The sequence below is a fragment of the Haliotis asinina genome, chromosome 3 (assembly GCF_037392515.1).
Source record: "Haliotis asinina isolate JCU_RB_2024 chromosome 3, JCU_Hal_asi_v2, whole genome shotgun sequence".
Classification (NCBI taxonomy): domain Eukaryota; kingdom Metazoa; phylum Mollusca; class Gastropoda; order Lepetellida; family Haliotidae; genus Haliotis; species Haliotis asinina.
In genome coordinates, this window is record NC_090282.1 from 26,788,997 (window position 1) to 26,806,209 (window position 17,213).

The following is a 17,213-nucleotide window of genomic DNA, read 5'->3' on the forward strand; positions in this document are numbered from 1 at the left end:
GCCCAGACGCGACTCTGTGATGACTGAGACATCATAAGTCATGTTTGAACGTAGTTTGCTCAACAACAAAAGATTCTATAAACATAGTGTTGATAATATACCTCAATGGGTATGTGGGTCAAAAAGAAAGCAAGATTCCTGTCAGTACTCTTTGGAAATGTATCTCTAGCTGTTATAAACAACACTCATTTTTCTAATTTAAAATATGAAAAATAGCCGCAGTAAATGTCACAGATCCTTCTTGACTCGAAATAAACACAATGACCCTTGCGTTCTTTAAAGAACCTTTTGTTGTTGAGTATTTAAATACTGACACAGGCATGTAATACGTTTTGTTTTATCATGCCTCTGATGATTGTATGGACAGCGTTTACGTGAATGCTTGATGAAAAATGTGCATCGATAAAAATCATGTCATCAGGCGGAATTGTGGTCATTGACACATATAATATAACAGCAAGTTCATTTCAAACAACAAGTCAAAAACACATACACAAAGCTGATGGGCCTCATCGTCGTTCTGAGTAACGCACTATTCATTTGGTATTGACACATATAAGTCAACAGACATAGTAATTATGAATGCACATGCCCTCGAAGATAAGTCCCGGGTTCTCCAAGTCAACAGTTCTATAGATATAGAGTCTACACAAATATTGGACTTCTGTCACGGCGTCCAGAGGGCATTGCACATGTCAAGATCGATCTTCTTTACGTATACCGCTAGACTACACCATACAGCCGACATTCATTTCAACATATGTAAGTCATCTGCAGTTCTATTCACAGAGTAAGCAGTTTCTTCGTTAAGATATGGTATTGTCTTCCTATCAGAAGCGCTGCTTTGAAAGGCTGATATATGTCAAACATTTATTTCATACTAACAGGAAACTAAACATTCTTTAAGATAATATCCTGCCCCTTTTCACCAGATGTGCTATATACAGGAGAATCATGTATCTCATTCGGAGACCCCCAGATATCATGTGTCACGTGCTCACCGCAGCTGGATGTATAAACTTGGTCTGGGGCTGATGATGTGTCGTACATATATGCTAATTCCCATCCTTTGTCTGCGATAGAAGCAAAGAATTGGTTTGCAGGCAGGACAGAAGTGACGCTACTGTACGACCTTCTTGAAGTACACACATATCATGATCTCTTCAAGTGATATAGAGTTAATATCAAAGGTCCGATTGGAGCTTCCAAAATGACTGACAACGTTGACGAACAGCTGGACTGGCCAAGAACAAGAGCCTTTTCCTCTTTACCTGAAACATACAAAAAAGGAAAAAGTGAGTATGGTTCTATTATTGGCAATAGTCCAGCAATATCACGGCATGGGACACCAGAAATGGGCTTCACACATTGTAGCCATGTGGAGAATCGAACTCGGGTTTTCGGCGTGAAGAGCGAATGCTTAAACCACTACCTCACCCTTCCTCTACAACAAAGAGTCTAGCAGACCCCAAATATCTTCCTCTACAAACAATCACGCACACACACGTGTTAGTCCGTACAGCTTCGATGGAAGCGAAATCGTAAAGGTAAACGGGATATAAGGACCTCATTTATTGGCGTGACATTCTCTTCGATTTAAGTTAAGACTCTACCTCTTCCTTTGTCTGGTTCCACCATCGGTGGGAATAATGGATACATGGCCGTTGATGTGGTTGTTTTCCTGTGATGCTTCCCGTAGAAACCCGAGCTGCCATAACCATTGACTGGTACGACGGCGTAGGGTGGTTCTCGCGTTGTAGTCGTCGTCGGTGTTGTTATTATCACAGGCTCTAATTCTGAAAAGAAATGGGAGGTATTCACTAAGACTTTAAGTGGCGCAAGACAACGACTGTTGATATGAGGAAGCACACTGCGGCAACCTCAGTGTTGGATGACTGAGCTGATTTCAACAGCGTTTCAATCATATACATATATCTGGAAAAATAATCAGTGCGAGCCGGGAATTCGATTCATGAAACATAACAGTCCACCCAGTTTGACTACACACGCAAGTGTAGAGGCTATCGCGGTTCCCAGCTGCGTGGATCGATGCTCATGTCGTTGATCACTATGTTGTCTGGTCCAAGGCTCGACTATTTACAGACATCATGATTCTTCCTCTCCACATGATGCAACCAAAATACATATAGATAATAAACCAACAATCACTGTCACAAATGGAAGCTGTATTTTGCATGACATCTATGACAACGTATTATCTTCAGTTACAGTCATACAGTGTGTTATCCCACATCGATACGACATCACGTTTTGTGAATTTTACGACGGCTTGTTGATATATTTACGCACTCGTCGATAGGTACATTCGATAATTACCTCCCTTTCATTAATACGTCATACTCACCATACAAAACCATTTCTTCTTCATCAGATCCGAGATAGTTACTTCCTTCGCAAGTATAGGATCCAAAATCTTCTTTTTCGATTTCTTTGATTCGTAAACTTAATGTCACAATCCTGTTTTCCAGATCCGCATAGGCTTCTGTATTGAATTTTTCATCATTGCTTATTTCCAATCCATTCCGCTTCCAGAAGGTTAGGCCTTGAGGATGAGCATATATTGAACATTGCAGAATAGTCTCCCGTCCAAGTTTTTGACCTATTCGCTTATTCGGCATCGTTACTTCCGGTGCAACTGAAATAAACACCGGAAATCAATGAGTGATCATATTTCTTCTCCAGCCGGGTTGTTCCCCTCATCGATCATTGTAATGGATGACTTTGTTGAAATAATTTGCAGCGAACTTGACCAAGGGTCATTTATCGATCTGCGACCAATAGGCAAGTGTGTTTAGTCATCGCCTTCTTTTATTTAGTCATGACCTTACATTTATTGGAGTTCCACTGTAAAACTAAATATATATCCTTTCCGAACATTAATTAAAATGATGATGTGATATATGTTTCTACGCTGAAACCTTAATAATTCCCTTAACACGAAACATCGTTTAAGACTAAGTTACTTCTGACGATCGTACCCACAAAATTCTTAGCGGCATTGCAACCTCCTATTGGCCCGTGTATGAAACTAAGAACAACTCTAAAGGTTGTAAGTGATCGGCTGGTCTTCCTGTTAACGAGGTTACGTTGTACACAGTAAAGGAAAGCCATAAAGAAGCTTCTTTAAAGTGAAGCTTTTGTCTGGTTCAACAATGTAGCTGTACTTCGACAAAAATCAGGATCTGTTTGGAAATGCTGTCTGGCGTACGACCACGAGCATTCCATTGTCTTACTTTCTTCGCGGGAGCCTTTGTGTAAAACAGTGCCGTTATCTGAGCGTTTCTATAAGTAAAATCTTTTCTTGGTAAGGTGGCTGGTTTACAGAGTGCCGACCTTACATAACAATATCCAAGAGTCGGAGCGAACATATTCACATAGCCACATTAAACATTGAATTTGTAACATTTGGTAAAATATACGCATCGTTTATTACACCAAAAGTTATTACGTCAATGCCAAATTAGACATTTTCTGTTTTGAACTGGTTTAGATAATTGGTCAGAACCATATAGATTGCAGGTATAACAACTGAAAAATATGTTTTTGGACTACTGGATCATAACACGAGTTTCGTGACAGAAAAACTTGTCGATCATTAATTCAGATTTGTGACGGAAAATTATGACTATTGTTCTTTTACTTCTTGTACGGATCATTAAACCAGTTTCGAGTCAGACAATATCTTCCTTATCTAGAGAATCATTAAACAGGTTTCATGACAGAAAGTACGTTCCTTCACTACGAAATCATTAAACCGGTTTCGTGACAGAAAAAAATATTTTCCTTTACAATGGAATCATTAAAATAGTTTCATGACCAAAACATATATATAATCTTTCACAACTGGATCATAAAACCAGCTTCGTGACAAAAAACACGTTCCTTCACTATGAGATAATTAAACCGGTTTCATGACAGAGAAATATAATCTTTCACAAATGGATCATGACAAAAATGTGTTCCCTCACTACGGGACCATTAAACAATTTTTGTCACGGAAAAAATATGTTGCTTCACTACGGTATCATTAAACAGTTTCATGACAGAAATATATAACCTTTCACAAATAAATCGTTAAACCACGGGATCACTAAAATATTTTCAGAAAAAGTATTTGCTCTCACTACTGAATCATTAATAATATACATATACAGGTTTGTGATATGTGTACTACTTTGAATGCTGCATAATTATATCGGTTTCTGATGGACCTGAAGCTATCTTGAAACAGGCAAATTAATCGTTTACTAATCCATACTTCTCAGTTCAAACGTAATGTTAGATGAATATTTATCTTGAACTGAAGAAACAAAAAGTTCATGGGAGAATCGTTCACTGTCGCGCTGAATCCAATATAGCTTCCCTGCTTCCGTTGGTACCAAGTCAGTTCTTTCTGAATATGGAAGAAAGTATGCTAGCTCGTTAATTATATAGAAAGATAATAAGCCTTCTGAGAGGGTGTTTATCAGTTCACAACCAGACCAATAGCTATTAGAGGAAAATGAGCGAAACGTGCAATAATAGCGGTTTGAACTTCAAGGGGACGTGGCCATTCTGTGGAGAACATTCATTAATCGGGCAATTCAATCACAAGTATTAAATACAAAGTCAAGAGACACAATCTGCCTTAAGTACTAAAACTACTCAATCAGTGTCGCAATGGTGGCCTACATAGGATCCAACTAACGCTTGTCTGAAAAACTCAAATCGTTTGAACGTTGCAATTAAATTCACCCGATCGAACGATTGTTTGAAGAAAAAGCATGAAGTCATATTTAGATAAGAACTCCCGGAATCAATCACATTCTAGTTTGATGATTTCATGGGAGAAATTATCAATCAGGAGCGGCGTTAACTAAGATTATAATGAGATTGTTTGAGAGTGGAATTCAGCCAATCAACCATAAGATACAGAATCCTCATCGACATGAACTGTGACCACAACAGAATTATTTCTTTTTATCTTAATAAACTTCGATTACAGTTATTATCAGCTTGAATCGTCAGTATTAATTTGTCGCTTCACAATCGGAGAAATAAAAGTCATATCTTTTCGGTTTTACTACCTCATGGGATTGTTTTCAAGAGTGCGCAAAACTTGGAATAGCCAAAATCTTATTAAACATTCCCCACAACAAATCGGTGGAAGATACATCAATCAGTTATGTCGAGGGACGCAATCCAATTTATTTCCCTATTTCCCGTTGTTTTACACCACTTATTTCCTATATTGAGTGCAACGAGCAACGGTAGAATTTTCAGTTTTTAATGAGCCGTTCAATCCAGCAATTTTTCCATACGAGAAAATTACCAGAGACATTTATCGACTGATGAGAACATTCTTCTCCATTTGTATTCCAGTAATAATCGTAACATTCCTTTGTATAATCATGTACAACTTACGAGTCCATATGTATACCTTCTGACAAGCAAACATGAAACTTTAATAGAAAAGCACAATTTTAGATAGTTCTGTTAAAGATACAGCACCTGATATATTTTAGTATCGTTGTTCACTTTAGTTATAAATGTTGTGCTATCAACATGTATATTGTAATATGAACGTTGCGCAATATGTAATGCGACTCTGTGGAAATGGCCCATAAACAATGCATATTTCTGTTCGCATCCATTGTAGGTTCAATGGTGTACTCTTGAATAACGCGTGGTATTAGATGACCTTTATGTCGCTCAAGTTCCAGTAATATGACGACGCAGATACCAGAGATGGGCTTCACACATCGTACCCATGTGTGGAATCGAACTCGGATATTCGGCGTGACAAACCAAGGAATTAATCACTTGACTACCACCCGCCTATTATATCGCTCTGGGTTTCTGCTTTTCTGTTCGATGCCAGATGTTAAAGTTGAACATACAATGTATGTCGAAAATCTGAGGACAATCTGTATTACTGTTATATGATTGAGTAAAGTTCTCCTCGCTCAGTATTAATTTCAGTGAGTGAGTGAGTTTAGTTTTACGCCGCACTCAGCAATATTCCAGTTATATGGCGGCGGTCTGTAAATAATCGAGTCCTGTCCAGACAATCCAGTGACCAACAACATGAGCATCGATCTGCGCAATTGGGAACCGATGACACGTGTTAACCAAGTCAGCGAACCTGACCACCCGATCCCGTTAGTCGCCTCTTACGACAAGCATAGTCGCCTTTTATGGCAAGCATGGGTTGCTGAAGGCCTATTCTACCCCCGGATCTTCACGGGTCAGATGACAAGAACCCACACGCGGATCATCTGTAGACAAGGTACTATTTGTGCTCCGTAATCATTGAAAGACTTATTCATTCATCTTTACGCATTTCCTGGGAGCATATTTTCGCATGCTTTTGAATACGTTTTAGGCTGCCTGTTTGTCCAGTTAGCGTCACGTGGTTTGTTCTGCTGACGTGATATTTACAAATTAAAACATAATCGGTGAACAGACTTAGATGTAGATATTTCATCGTAGATTCAACATACATTCAACGATGACTCTGATAGCCTTGCTGACAGACGGAGGAACGCCGTTGTCCACGAAACACTCGTAGATGTCGTCGCAGTACCGTGTAACGTTGTGGATGAGTAACATCTCGCCCTCCAGACCAATTCCTGTAGCAACAATAACCAATAGTAACATCATCACCATCCTCATCATCATCCATGATCTGTAACTACCCTCTCCATTGGCATAATATATAGAATGACAACAACTAAGCAATGACAGGTATGTACACGTGATATGCTATGATGTACACTCGGGTGCATACGGTGATAAACCGAAACTGACATTAACAACGGGTGATAGACAACACGTCGCTCGGATTAAACCCTCTGGCGATAAACAAGGATTTGTTATCCGTAAAGTTGTATGTTTCACATAATCTGCAACCATAACCGGAATGCACAACAAATACATGGATGAATGAGCTTATATCAGTTAGGATGAATGTCAACGCAGGGTTAAAAAGTTTAATGTGTTAAAATATTCAGTCATGAGCTAGCGTTTCTGTATACACGTTTCTGTATACATAGCGGCTTACATCAGCCAAGTTCCCTCTCACTTAGGTTTGTTTCGGTGTTCGACTCACGAGGTTCATCTATGAAATATAAAAGGGTATCGGTATTTAATCTGAGGTTTCTCCGCCACATTTCCCTCTCGAGCGGTTTCTCCTGCTTCCAAATTCTTTAGTGTTTGTTCAGGATTCACCGATGATCCCTTGAGCCGTAAAAACATACTCGCGTGTCAAATCAACAGAAATGTTCTTAACGTAATTTCATTTATTTTAATACAATTAATACTGCTGATGCCAAGCCAACATGAAAAACTTAAAAAGAAGTCGAAATAAAGCAAATAGGATTTTATAAAGTGCTGACAAATTCGGTTGTAAAAATCGCATTTCCGTGTTGCACCAACTGACATTAAACAGTAAATATGAGTGTATCAGTCACACAAAGCAGGGCAATGATTTGTCATTGACGCGTATTGTTTGTACAAGGACATTTAATTTCAGCTTGCTGCGAAAGGGGTTTGTCCCACGCAGCAATATGTTCTGGAAGGGACTAGCGAATGTCGTTACCAATGAATTAAATTTGGTTCGTTTGATACAAAACTATTCAGTCGAGATTCCGAAGTACTCCGACAACAATTACTTTGTAATCCTACCAGAATATTGCTCTTAATTCTATGCGGGATTGAAAAGTTCAACTAAATTAAAATTGCCAAATGGGTTCTCTACTGTGAAATTATACATCTTCGCTACGGTCAGCGAAACCAGATCAAATTCCCAACTTTTTTTAAGGCGAAAAAGAACCGTAAGAATAAAGATCGATTCAAGGAAATTTGGTAAGGAAGTTCGCAAGAGCTTTCCTTTCCCCCACTTCGTCAAACAATCCCATTTGATGGGATGAAATTGATTTGGTTGCTGTCTTGAGTGAAGGGATGCTGGGGTTGAGGATGGGAAATGAAGATGTTCTGGAAAGTGTCTGCGGTTCTAACATGGCATGGACTCATTCAATCGCCAATCCCTCCTCGCTGGATCTACCTTGCATCTCCGTCGGAATCTCTCTCTCATCTTCCCCGTATTGTCAAAGATAGCAGCATATCTAGGGACCAATGCTCACATATTTACTGAATCCACTGCCTGTGTCTATTTCACTTTCTTGTGTAAGGGTTGGCTCATATCCTCGCATCATTGTGCAAATGTGTATGAATAAGAAATTATATTTAGTATAAGCTATCAAAATAAACGCCTTTTTATTGCAGATATTTTACAAACGAATACATCGTATTATGTTTTGGGGGTAAAAGTCAATCACTACATGTGATATATCATCTGAAAACACAAAATGAAATATAACCTTGGATATTGTCTCCAGTATCCCAATTGTGTCCTTTTTTCGTCCCAAATTATTCATGTGAATTATATGCACTTTCATTTTTTGCAATATAACATTTATCATGATATGCATGAAATATATGTATAAGAATCTGAATACTACATCAATGAATAACTATTTATTTTATCGCCGAATGACCTAGATTTATCACTGCCTTTCTTCATAACAATGGTTAATTAAAATATAAATTTTTATCCTAAACATATAAAATTACAAGTTGGCATGTATGGTTTTGAATATGACAAATGAGTGAGACTTACTTTCTTTTCTGCCTCTGCCTATTCTGAAGTTCCGTTTGGTCCACGTGACGTTTGGCTGCGGGACACCTGTCACGTTACATATGAGTTCCGCTACCTCGCCTTCACGTAACCGGATATCGTCGGATGACAGGCGGCTTATGATAGCAGGTGGCACTGTTCAAAGATCCATCGAGGAGTCAGTTGTGTTTAAAATGCATTGGGTTTTCTCCGAGTATTAATACATGCATTGATTTATATAAAATAATATCATCATGTATAACACAAATAACTGAATAAAGCATTTGGCCTTAAAGTATGTCGCTAAATCAATCTATTCAGCTTAAATGGATATGGATTTACTACATTTGTGTCAAATACCCGATACTTTACACCAGATTTACACATTGTACAACTGGTGATCAGATCTTGTTGACAGCATTGTTCTCTCACGTCACATTACATAGTCAAAATTCTGTGTGTAAGGCCAACAACCCAGACACATGTTTCGTACATGTAGATGTGTTCTCACCTTCGAGAGAGTGCAGTTAGTTAGGGGGTAAATGTGTGTGGTTTTACCTCGTTTCTAGCAATATTTCAGCAATATCATGACAGGGGGGGGCATGAAAAGAAATGGACTCGGCCCATTGTACCCATGTGGGAATCGAACCCGGGTCTTTCGTGACGAGCGAACGCTTTAATCACTAGGCTACCCCACCACCCTTCCACCCGTGAAGATCCGGGGTACTATAGGCCTTCAGCAACCCATGCTTGCCATAAAAGGCGACTTTGCTTGTTTTTAGAGGCAACTAACGGGATCGGGTGGTCAGGCTCGCTGAATTGATTGACATATGACATCGGTTCCCAATTGCGCGGATCGATGCTCATGTTGTTAATCATTGGATTGTCTGGTCCAGACTCGATTATTTACAGACCGCCGCAGAGAAAGGAACGTGCGAAACCAAGGAGAAACCTGGGATTCGAACTCAAGATCATCTGTCCAGTCACAACAAGGGTGGTCCTCAACACACTGAACTGCAGCGTCTTGACACTATGGTCAACATTGCCATATCACCCTCCCCTATCTGGGGACGTCATCAATGCCATGAAACTCTTTGACACTATGGTCAACATTGTCATATCACCCTCCCCTGTCTGGGGATGTCATCTATGCCATGAAACTCTTTGACAGAACGACTCAGCTTCTCCCTACTACATGAGAGTCTTTCATGTTAGTTCTGACAGAATCTGCACCAAGACGCAACCATTAGTTGAACGAGGGATGCATCATTCTGGCCCGCTGATGTATCGATTATCTATGCTGACCTGTGTGGTCTATAGAAAACGAAATGGCAACCACTGTGAAGCCTTTGGGTAATTCACATCCTGTTGCATTATACTTCTGACATAAAGAGTTCCCGAGAACCGAAGTTTCGTTTAAAGGTAACGTGTCGAAAACCTGACTCCACATTCAGGAGGCAGCCGTTTAGTTGACGTTGGTTCATTAAGGTGTTGCTGATCATAGCAAGGTTATGCGCCGGCTGATGATATTATATCAGGAGGACCGTTACATTGGTACAATGTCCTGATTCAGCTCAACCTCAGAACATAACTGTCGTATCAGGATGGATGAGTCAACACAAAACAGCCTATTATCAGATGTTCTTTTTCATGTTTACCAATACTCTTCCTCAATCCAATATAGTACAGTAGGTTGCAGCGTTGTCGTTCATGTATCTTCGTCTCGAAATCAACCCTGCAGTCAGCCAACTAGCCAAGTGTCCGAATCACCGCCTTGCCAACCATCGAACCTCCCAATTAGCCAATCACCCAAACAGGCAACCAACCAGCCAACTAGGTAACCAACCAACTACCTAGCCAACCAACAAACCATCTAACCTACCAACCAACCAGCCATCTAAGCAACTAACTAACCAACCAACCAAGCTACCAGCCAACCAACCAACTGGTAGTCAACCAACCAGTTAATCAACTTCTATGTCTGTCTGTCTGTCTATCTATCTATTTATCTATCTATCTATCTATCTATCTATATGTCTATCTATCTATCCAACTCACGCACCTAGGACAGACAGTTTTACTGACTTCTCTTGCTCGGGGACGGTGTTGATCTGACACTTGTAGATGCCGCTGTCGTTGTAAAAGACATCGTTGATATGCAGGTTCCATTCCTTTACATACGGCCGCTCGATCGTGATTCTCTGGTCATCTATCATACGCCTGTCCGCGTGGCTGATCAGCTGTTTTCGTGGACTGACCCAGATTACCTGTAAATATGCTCAGCATTACATAGTACACTCCCCAAGAAGTAATGGGATTGTCCGATCGAGACATCTTCCCAGAACATGTATCCTGAAAGGAAACGCGATTCGAGGGTTCTTTTTACTTCTGTCTGTGTAGTCATATCGCTATCAGTTCAATATAAAGTGACATTTGATGAACACCGGAGAGGGTAATCACTACTGTCTCGTCCAGAAAGTCAAGGTAATAGATTTCTAGAGTGACAAATGATACTTGCAGGTTGCTATTCAGCAACACATTCTTACTGATTCAGTGTCAACATGCACTTGTGTGGTGAGTGGAAGTGGACTTTATACTTCTAATGCAACTATTTCCTCTACATGTCCGTAAAAGTGTTAGAGCGACATAGCATTTTTCAGAACACACATCTGACCACGGTCCACTGTCCGACTAGATCCCATTCACCATCATCATGTGATGATATCGGGGGTTACCGTAAGGTAAGATGAGCATATTGTTCTTCGCCCCTCACAAATGGATATATAGGCAAGTCAAGGGTTCACTAAACCAAACATAATGTGGAACAATTCAAAATGGGGGATCGGTTTGGTCACTGATACACTAAATGCCGTCCGAATGTCTACAATAAAAAAAGTGACACTGAAGAATTGTATTTTCTTCACGAATAGAAGCAGGATTCGCATGACTTTCTTTGAAATTCCAATAGAAAACGCTAAAATACACATGAACGTCAAATTTTGCTATATGCCAAAAGAGTAAACGTTTTAAAATATTGTTTGACATACAAGAAATACGAATTGTTGTCATACAGTCATACAAGGAACAACCCGAGTCATAAATCATATGTATAATTGTTCTGACTCTATTTGTATTCATTACAGCACAATAAATCAGATAGGATGGTTTCACTGGCCTTTTTTATTTCTAGTTTGTGTGGCTAAATCAGTAGAACTCAATCGGCTTTTGACAGTTAATGAAGGATATCCGATGATTGATATGAGCTTGAATAAATCTTCCTGACAAAAAAAACCTCGTGTTTTGATTTTACCAATCCGAGCACAAATTTCCACCCATATGCATTAAGAAACAGATCAACAAGCAGGGGTGCCATAATTGGTGTCAGAAGGGTTCCTGCTTGTTGCCAACATGTCCTATCCTCTTATTTCACACAAATTTAAATGCACGCAAAAATAACTAATAAAGTATTTCGTGTTTTATTTCACATTGATTACAAATTCAGAGGGAAATAAGGATCGAGACGTAAGCATAAATCGTTTTCTGTGACAAAGTTCGACCAAAGGACATGGGTTCCACTCACTGTATTATCTCCTATATACTCCACCGTGCACGGTAGGACAGCTTTCTCTCCGGCCTTCACTGTCACATGTTCTGGTGTTGTGTTAAATTTTGGCGCTAAATCAGCCAACGCTGAAACAAAATGAAACAGAAAATTTTAACCGGACCATTCATTTTCCTCAGTGAAAATTCAAATCAGCGCTTTATATTATAATCGTATGACATAATACGTTGTATTAAATCAAAATAGTATTTATTTCGAAGATCGGGTATTGTACAAAGTGAAATAGCACGATGATATGCTATATACTATGGAAGTGGGTTTTACAGATGAGTAGGGTTGGGGGTTTTTTAGTTGTTTTTCTTTTCTTGCTTGTTTGCAATTCGCAATGATCTTCAACTTTACGTCAACAATATACCCCAACAGCTTTGACTCCATAACCCACGCCATCAGACAAGTACAAATCCCAAGTACCCACAGACGAATCCCAAAGCGCGGCTGGTGCCCAGGGTGTTTAAAGCCACAGAAACCCCCGCTGCAGTCATAATAACCTATAAATGGTACTTAAAAGCAAGCGCTACAATATATGACGGCCAGCTCGTTGAGGTGCGTCGCCCCTGGCCAGGAATGTGTTCCTAAAAAGATTAGTGGTTTGAGGATCTCGGCTCATGCCACCTTGACACAGAAGCAGGCAACGAAACCTGATGTGTAATCAGCAAAGGTCACGCGGATTCCCCAGGGTGATGCTGAAATGACGGACTCCGTGCCATAGAAACTGTTAATATGTTCCGACTGAGGGCGGGGGAAGATTGCGTTAAGTAAGTAAATACGTAGGTGGCGAATGTTCTGACTGAATCAAATTTGAACCAGTTTTGTGATGAAGAAGAATGAAGTGATGCAGTATGTCATATATTTGAAAGGACATTACCGTAGGAACGTTAACGTGCTAGTATGCAACCTTATGCTGTGTGAGGTTTACGTTCATCATATAATTTCTTCTGTTGTATAACTGATTTACCAAACATCTAGAAAGAGAAGGTTCCTGTTAGCATTCTAGTCTCACGCCATCAGAAGAGATAGGCGTTCGTTTGTCTTTAAGGTACAATACGTCCTGGCTTTGAGGGGTCCTATGTTCAACCTTTTTCTTTTAATCATTTTTTTATTTGTTTACGTACATTTTGTCAAGTAGTTTTGAACTAACGATCCAAACTATTTTCAGTCCATCAAAACTAATTATACGTTGAAGGAGAGTCAATAAACCTGTCCACATGCCTGGAGATGAGTCAAGTCTATTACATGACCTTACTTGTTCTGCCCTTAACATTCTGGAAATTGATGGTACACCCCTCGATAAAGCAAGATACTTTGGTCCACCTTACTGTAGCTGATTGCCTATCCAAGATAATATGACTATCCTGACTGAAGCGGGTACCCCACCCAAGATACTTTCGACCACCCGTATTGATAGTCCTCTCAACATACTCAACATTCCATTTAAGCTGGTGACTCTAGGAAAATGTGAAACTTCTTTTTGAAGTTGATATTAACCTAGGATACAGGTCATCACCCTTATTAAAGCTGACAGTAAACCCAAGGCACTTGCCACCACCACGATTAAAGCTGTTAGTAAACCCAAGATACCTGCAGTTACCCAAATTGAGGCCTGTATTAAACTTGTGATACTTGTCATCACACTGATTGAAGTTGATAGTAAACCCAAGGTATTTGTCATCATCTTTGTTGAAGCTTATTTTCTTGATTTACTCCCACTTTAAATGATAGCAGTGACGCATGTGGAACTCTTTCCAAGGAGCCATAGACCCATCTCCCTCACTCGCTGTATCACAACGACTTCCGTGTTTAATATTTACACTGCGATAATGTGGACGTGCTGCTGCAGCTACAGCTATCACTGCAGATACTTCCCAGTTTGATCAAACGGTAAAGAGGAAACACATTTTCATCTTTCTGGATCTATCTTACCAAGTATTGTAAAACAATCCTCCCCGTATATACTTCTCAAGTCTTAAAGAGTCAGCTGGTGCGAGTTAGGATATGTTTACCCTTTCGCGAACAACTTGTGCCATTCTTGGTTTTCACCGATCCACTGATGCAACGTAAGCCGCTGTTATGCTTTTTTCACACCTTGCGGAATCTGTTTCGTCGGATAATCGAGATTAGTTTTTATCTAGCGTTGGTGTTATATATGCACTGCTGTGTAAGCCACTTCTATGCCGTTATTCCCATGTCAAGACTTCTGGCAAAGGCTCATTAGGAGATAAACAGATTCCGTGATCTGTTCCTATACATGATATTTGAACTGCCTCCACCACTCGCCCCCGACATAGGCAGATTACGGTTGGATTTCAATTTGAAGAGATTCCAAGCGTGAAATTATAAATGGAAAGAGTTAGAAAGAGTTTTGTCTGTGTAATGTACAATATCGATCGAAAAGCAAACCGAAGTTGTCAGTTGTCATCCATAAATAGACTTTAGTTATAAATTAATTAATGAAAAAACAAAGTTGCATACACTGCAGAAGAATGCGATGTGTGGTCGTAATTAATTGGACATAAAGCTGGAACGGAAAAAAAGAGTTAATCAAATTTGGAAGATTGCACAACACGATTGTGATACAACTCTGTTGGTAGCATCGGAGATCTAGTAGAGAGATAATGTTTTTCAGTACCTCTCGTCGAAGTAATTGGGCCCCGAAGTTTGTTCAGCTAAGGCAATGCTGTCTCCCGTAACCACAGATTTTGTGCAATTCACGTGACCCTTGCTACAAAGAAGTTTTAATTTGTGCTTTTTAAGAAGCACAACGTTCAAAGAAATATTTTTTCAGGCATTGTGTTTATATTTTGTAATTATTTTCTTGTCACGTGAATCCTCCTTGATCACTTTTCTTTGTCTCTCTCGAATGAAACCTCCGAAAAAAATCACAAATACATACATCAAAAAAATGTTGTTAAAAATGTCCATTTCTGAGCAATGTCATTTCAAGGAATTGGGTTTTCGAGTCAACCAACGTTTTTGTACAGGCGGAATATCAGCATTCTGTGAATGTTCTAGGGGAGATCCTTACTTTAGAAACGAGCACTAAAGAGTCCTGTATTCCCCGACTTCAGTGAACACTCCTGTGCGTACATGTACGTTGCTGTTACTTCTAGGGACAGAGAGACAAGGATTCTTAAACGTGCAATTTCAATTATATTTTCTAGCATCTCTTTCCACTGCACGCTTCAGTGGTATCAGAATCACTTCTACTAACCATTGTCGGTTAAATTATATAGTTCCCAAGGGCAGTCATCATACATTCCCTACAATATTCACAACGAATCCATTCTACTGTATTCTGATTATCTGACGATAGAATCGACACTGCTACACACTATGACAGATGATTCTGTTCTATTCCTGGGGCGCACGTATCGTCCCTACACAAGGCTTTTACTAATTTAATAAACAAACTCTCCGTCCACTCGACACTGCACGATATGGGAACCTTGTCCGCCCAGTCTGGTGATAAATCAAGACTAGCACATATCGCATGTTACTAGAAAGGCGACTGTTCACGAAGCCAGCTCGATAATAGACTGTGAATATAGCCATTTGGTCTTGTTTCAACTATTAGGATGTGTAGCAAGTCACGAGTTGGCACTAACCGATCGGCGTTAAGGTGTTCCGACATGAAATTCATGATAAAGAAAACAGAAAATTGACGAAATTGTCTTGGTTATGCAAGTTCGAAAGAGACTGAAGTAAATTGGTTGGTACACGAATATCCCCTCGTTAGTATTCATTTTCATATGAAATATAATACTTGTCGTTCGATTTCAGTAACTGTTACAGGAAACATAGTGTTATACAAAAGCCATTTTACCAATGCTCCGATCCTTAAGATTTAGTGTTCTTTAAAATCTCATTTGATTATAAGAATAATACTGCTTCGATCAACATACAAAGTCTATAATCGAATGTCCTTGGTTGTTAAAGGTGTGGTATTCTATGTTATGTCATCCATTATATGCTAATATTGCTGCGTTTGCATAATTTCGCGACTTTCTTTACTGCCGCAGGAGAATGGTAAACGAAGATTTAACAATTTACGTAATCATTTAAAAACATAACCCTCCACGCCGATGTAAATGATCTTTAATGCCGTTTTATCGAACAATAATTCCCTCAGATGAAACTCTTTCACATTTCGATTACTTTTCTTCGTTTGTATGAATTTGAGAATAGTATGATATGATGAACTATTTCGGCGGAGAAGATTTAAATTGATCACTCCTGACCCAAGTCTGCTAATGCCGTTGTGGCCATTACCATGACGACAAGAGTTCCTGGAACTGTTTGTACTGGGTGTAACCTTGTAACCGGGACATGAAAGGGTAACGTTTCTCATCGAAAGAAATTAACTCCTGTTTTTACCAAAGTAGTGAATGACTGTTACTTAATAAGAGCTTTAAACACCGACTCCTTTCCCCTTGATTAGTAAAACCAGTAACTGAATATTCACTACCAGCGCCATTGTAACTAATTTAAGGGCCTCTTCAACACAAAGAACACCGTCAATTCCAATCGGCCAATCAACGTAAAACGAGGAGTTTCTTTTACTCAACGTTCATGAATCTAAGTTGAAAATCGTAAACTAGTTTTTGTTGTTTCCGCTAAGTGAACAGCTATTAGACTTGCCAAACTAAATCAATTCCAGTCTTGGGCTGTAGTCGTATGCTAAAAGCACTGATGGCTATCACTAGAGATCTACACGGATTATCGACAAACGTCAAAAACACACAGCACAGCGGAATTAGACGGAGGAGATTATAATTTCATGACAGGTCTTTTCTCCGCTTCGACGCCGGTCTTTGAAATAGTCGTCAAGAAAGCATGATGTAAAGTGTACATCAGTTCGGTATATTGCACATCGGCCCGTGTGTTCGTTCGCTCGCGTGATGCGTCTTTGTTAAATGT

General features: G+C 39.6%; 1 protein-coding gene across 1 annotated transcript in view; it reads right to left on the bottom strand.

Moving 5' to 3' along the window:
- Positions 1 to 982: 982 nt before the first annotated feature.
- LOC137276706 (lachesin-like) overlaps positions 983 to 17,213 on the bottom strand; it is an 88,170-nt gene continuing 71,939 nt past the window's right edge. Inside the window, exons 2-8 of the mRNA XM_067808327.1 lie at positions 12,258 to 12,367; positions 10,740 to 10,944; positions 8,681 to 8,833; positions 6,504 to 6,632; positions 2,366 to 2,656; positions 1,614 to 1,796; positions 983 to 1,271 (exon numbers count right to left, since the gene is read on the bottom strand). Of these exons, the coding sequence (XP_067664428.1) occupies positions 1,153 to 1,271; positions 1,614 to 1,796; positions 2,366 to 2,656; positions 6,504 to 6,632; positions 8,681 to 8,833; positions 10,740 to 10,944; positions 12,258 to 12,367 (1,190 nt within the window). The 3' untranslated portion in view covers positions 983 to 1,152. The remainder of the gene's footprint in view (positions 1,272 to 1,613; positions 1,797 to 2,365; positions 2,657 to 6,503; positions 6,633 to 8,680; positions 8,834 to 10,739; positions 10,945 to 12,257; positions 12,368 to 17,213) is intronic.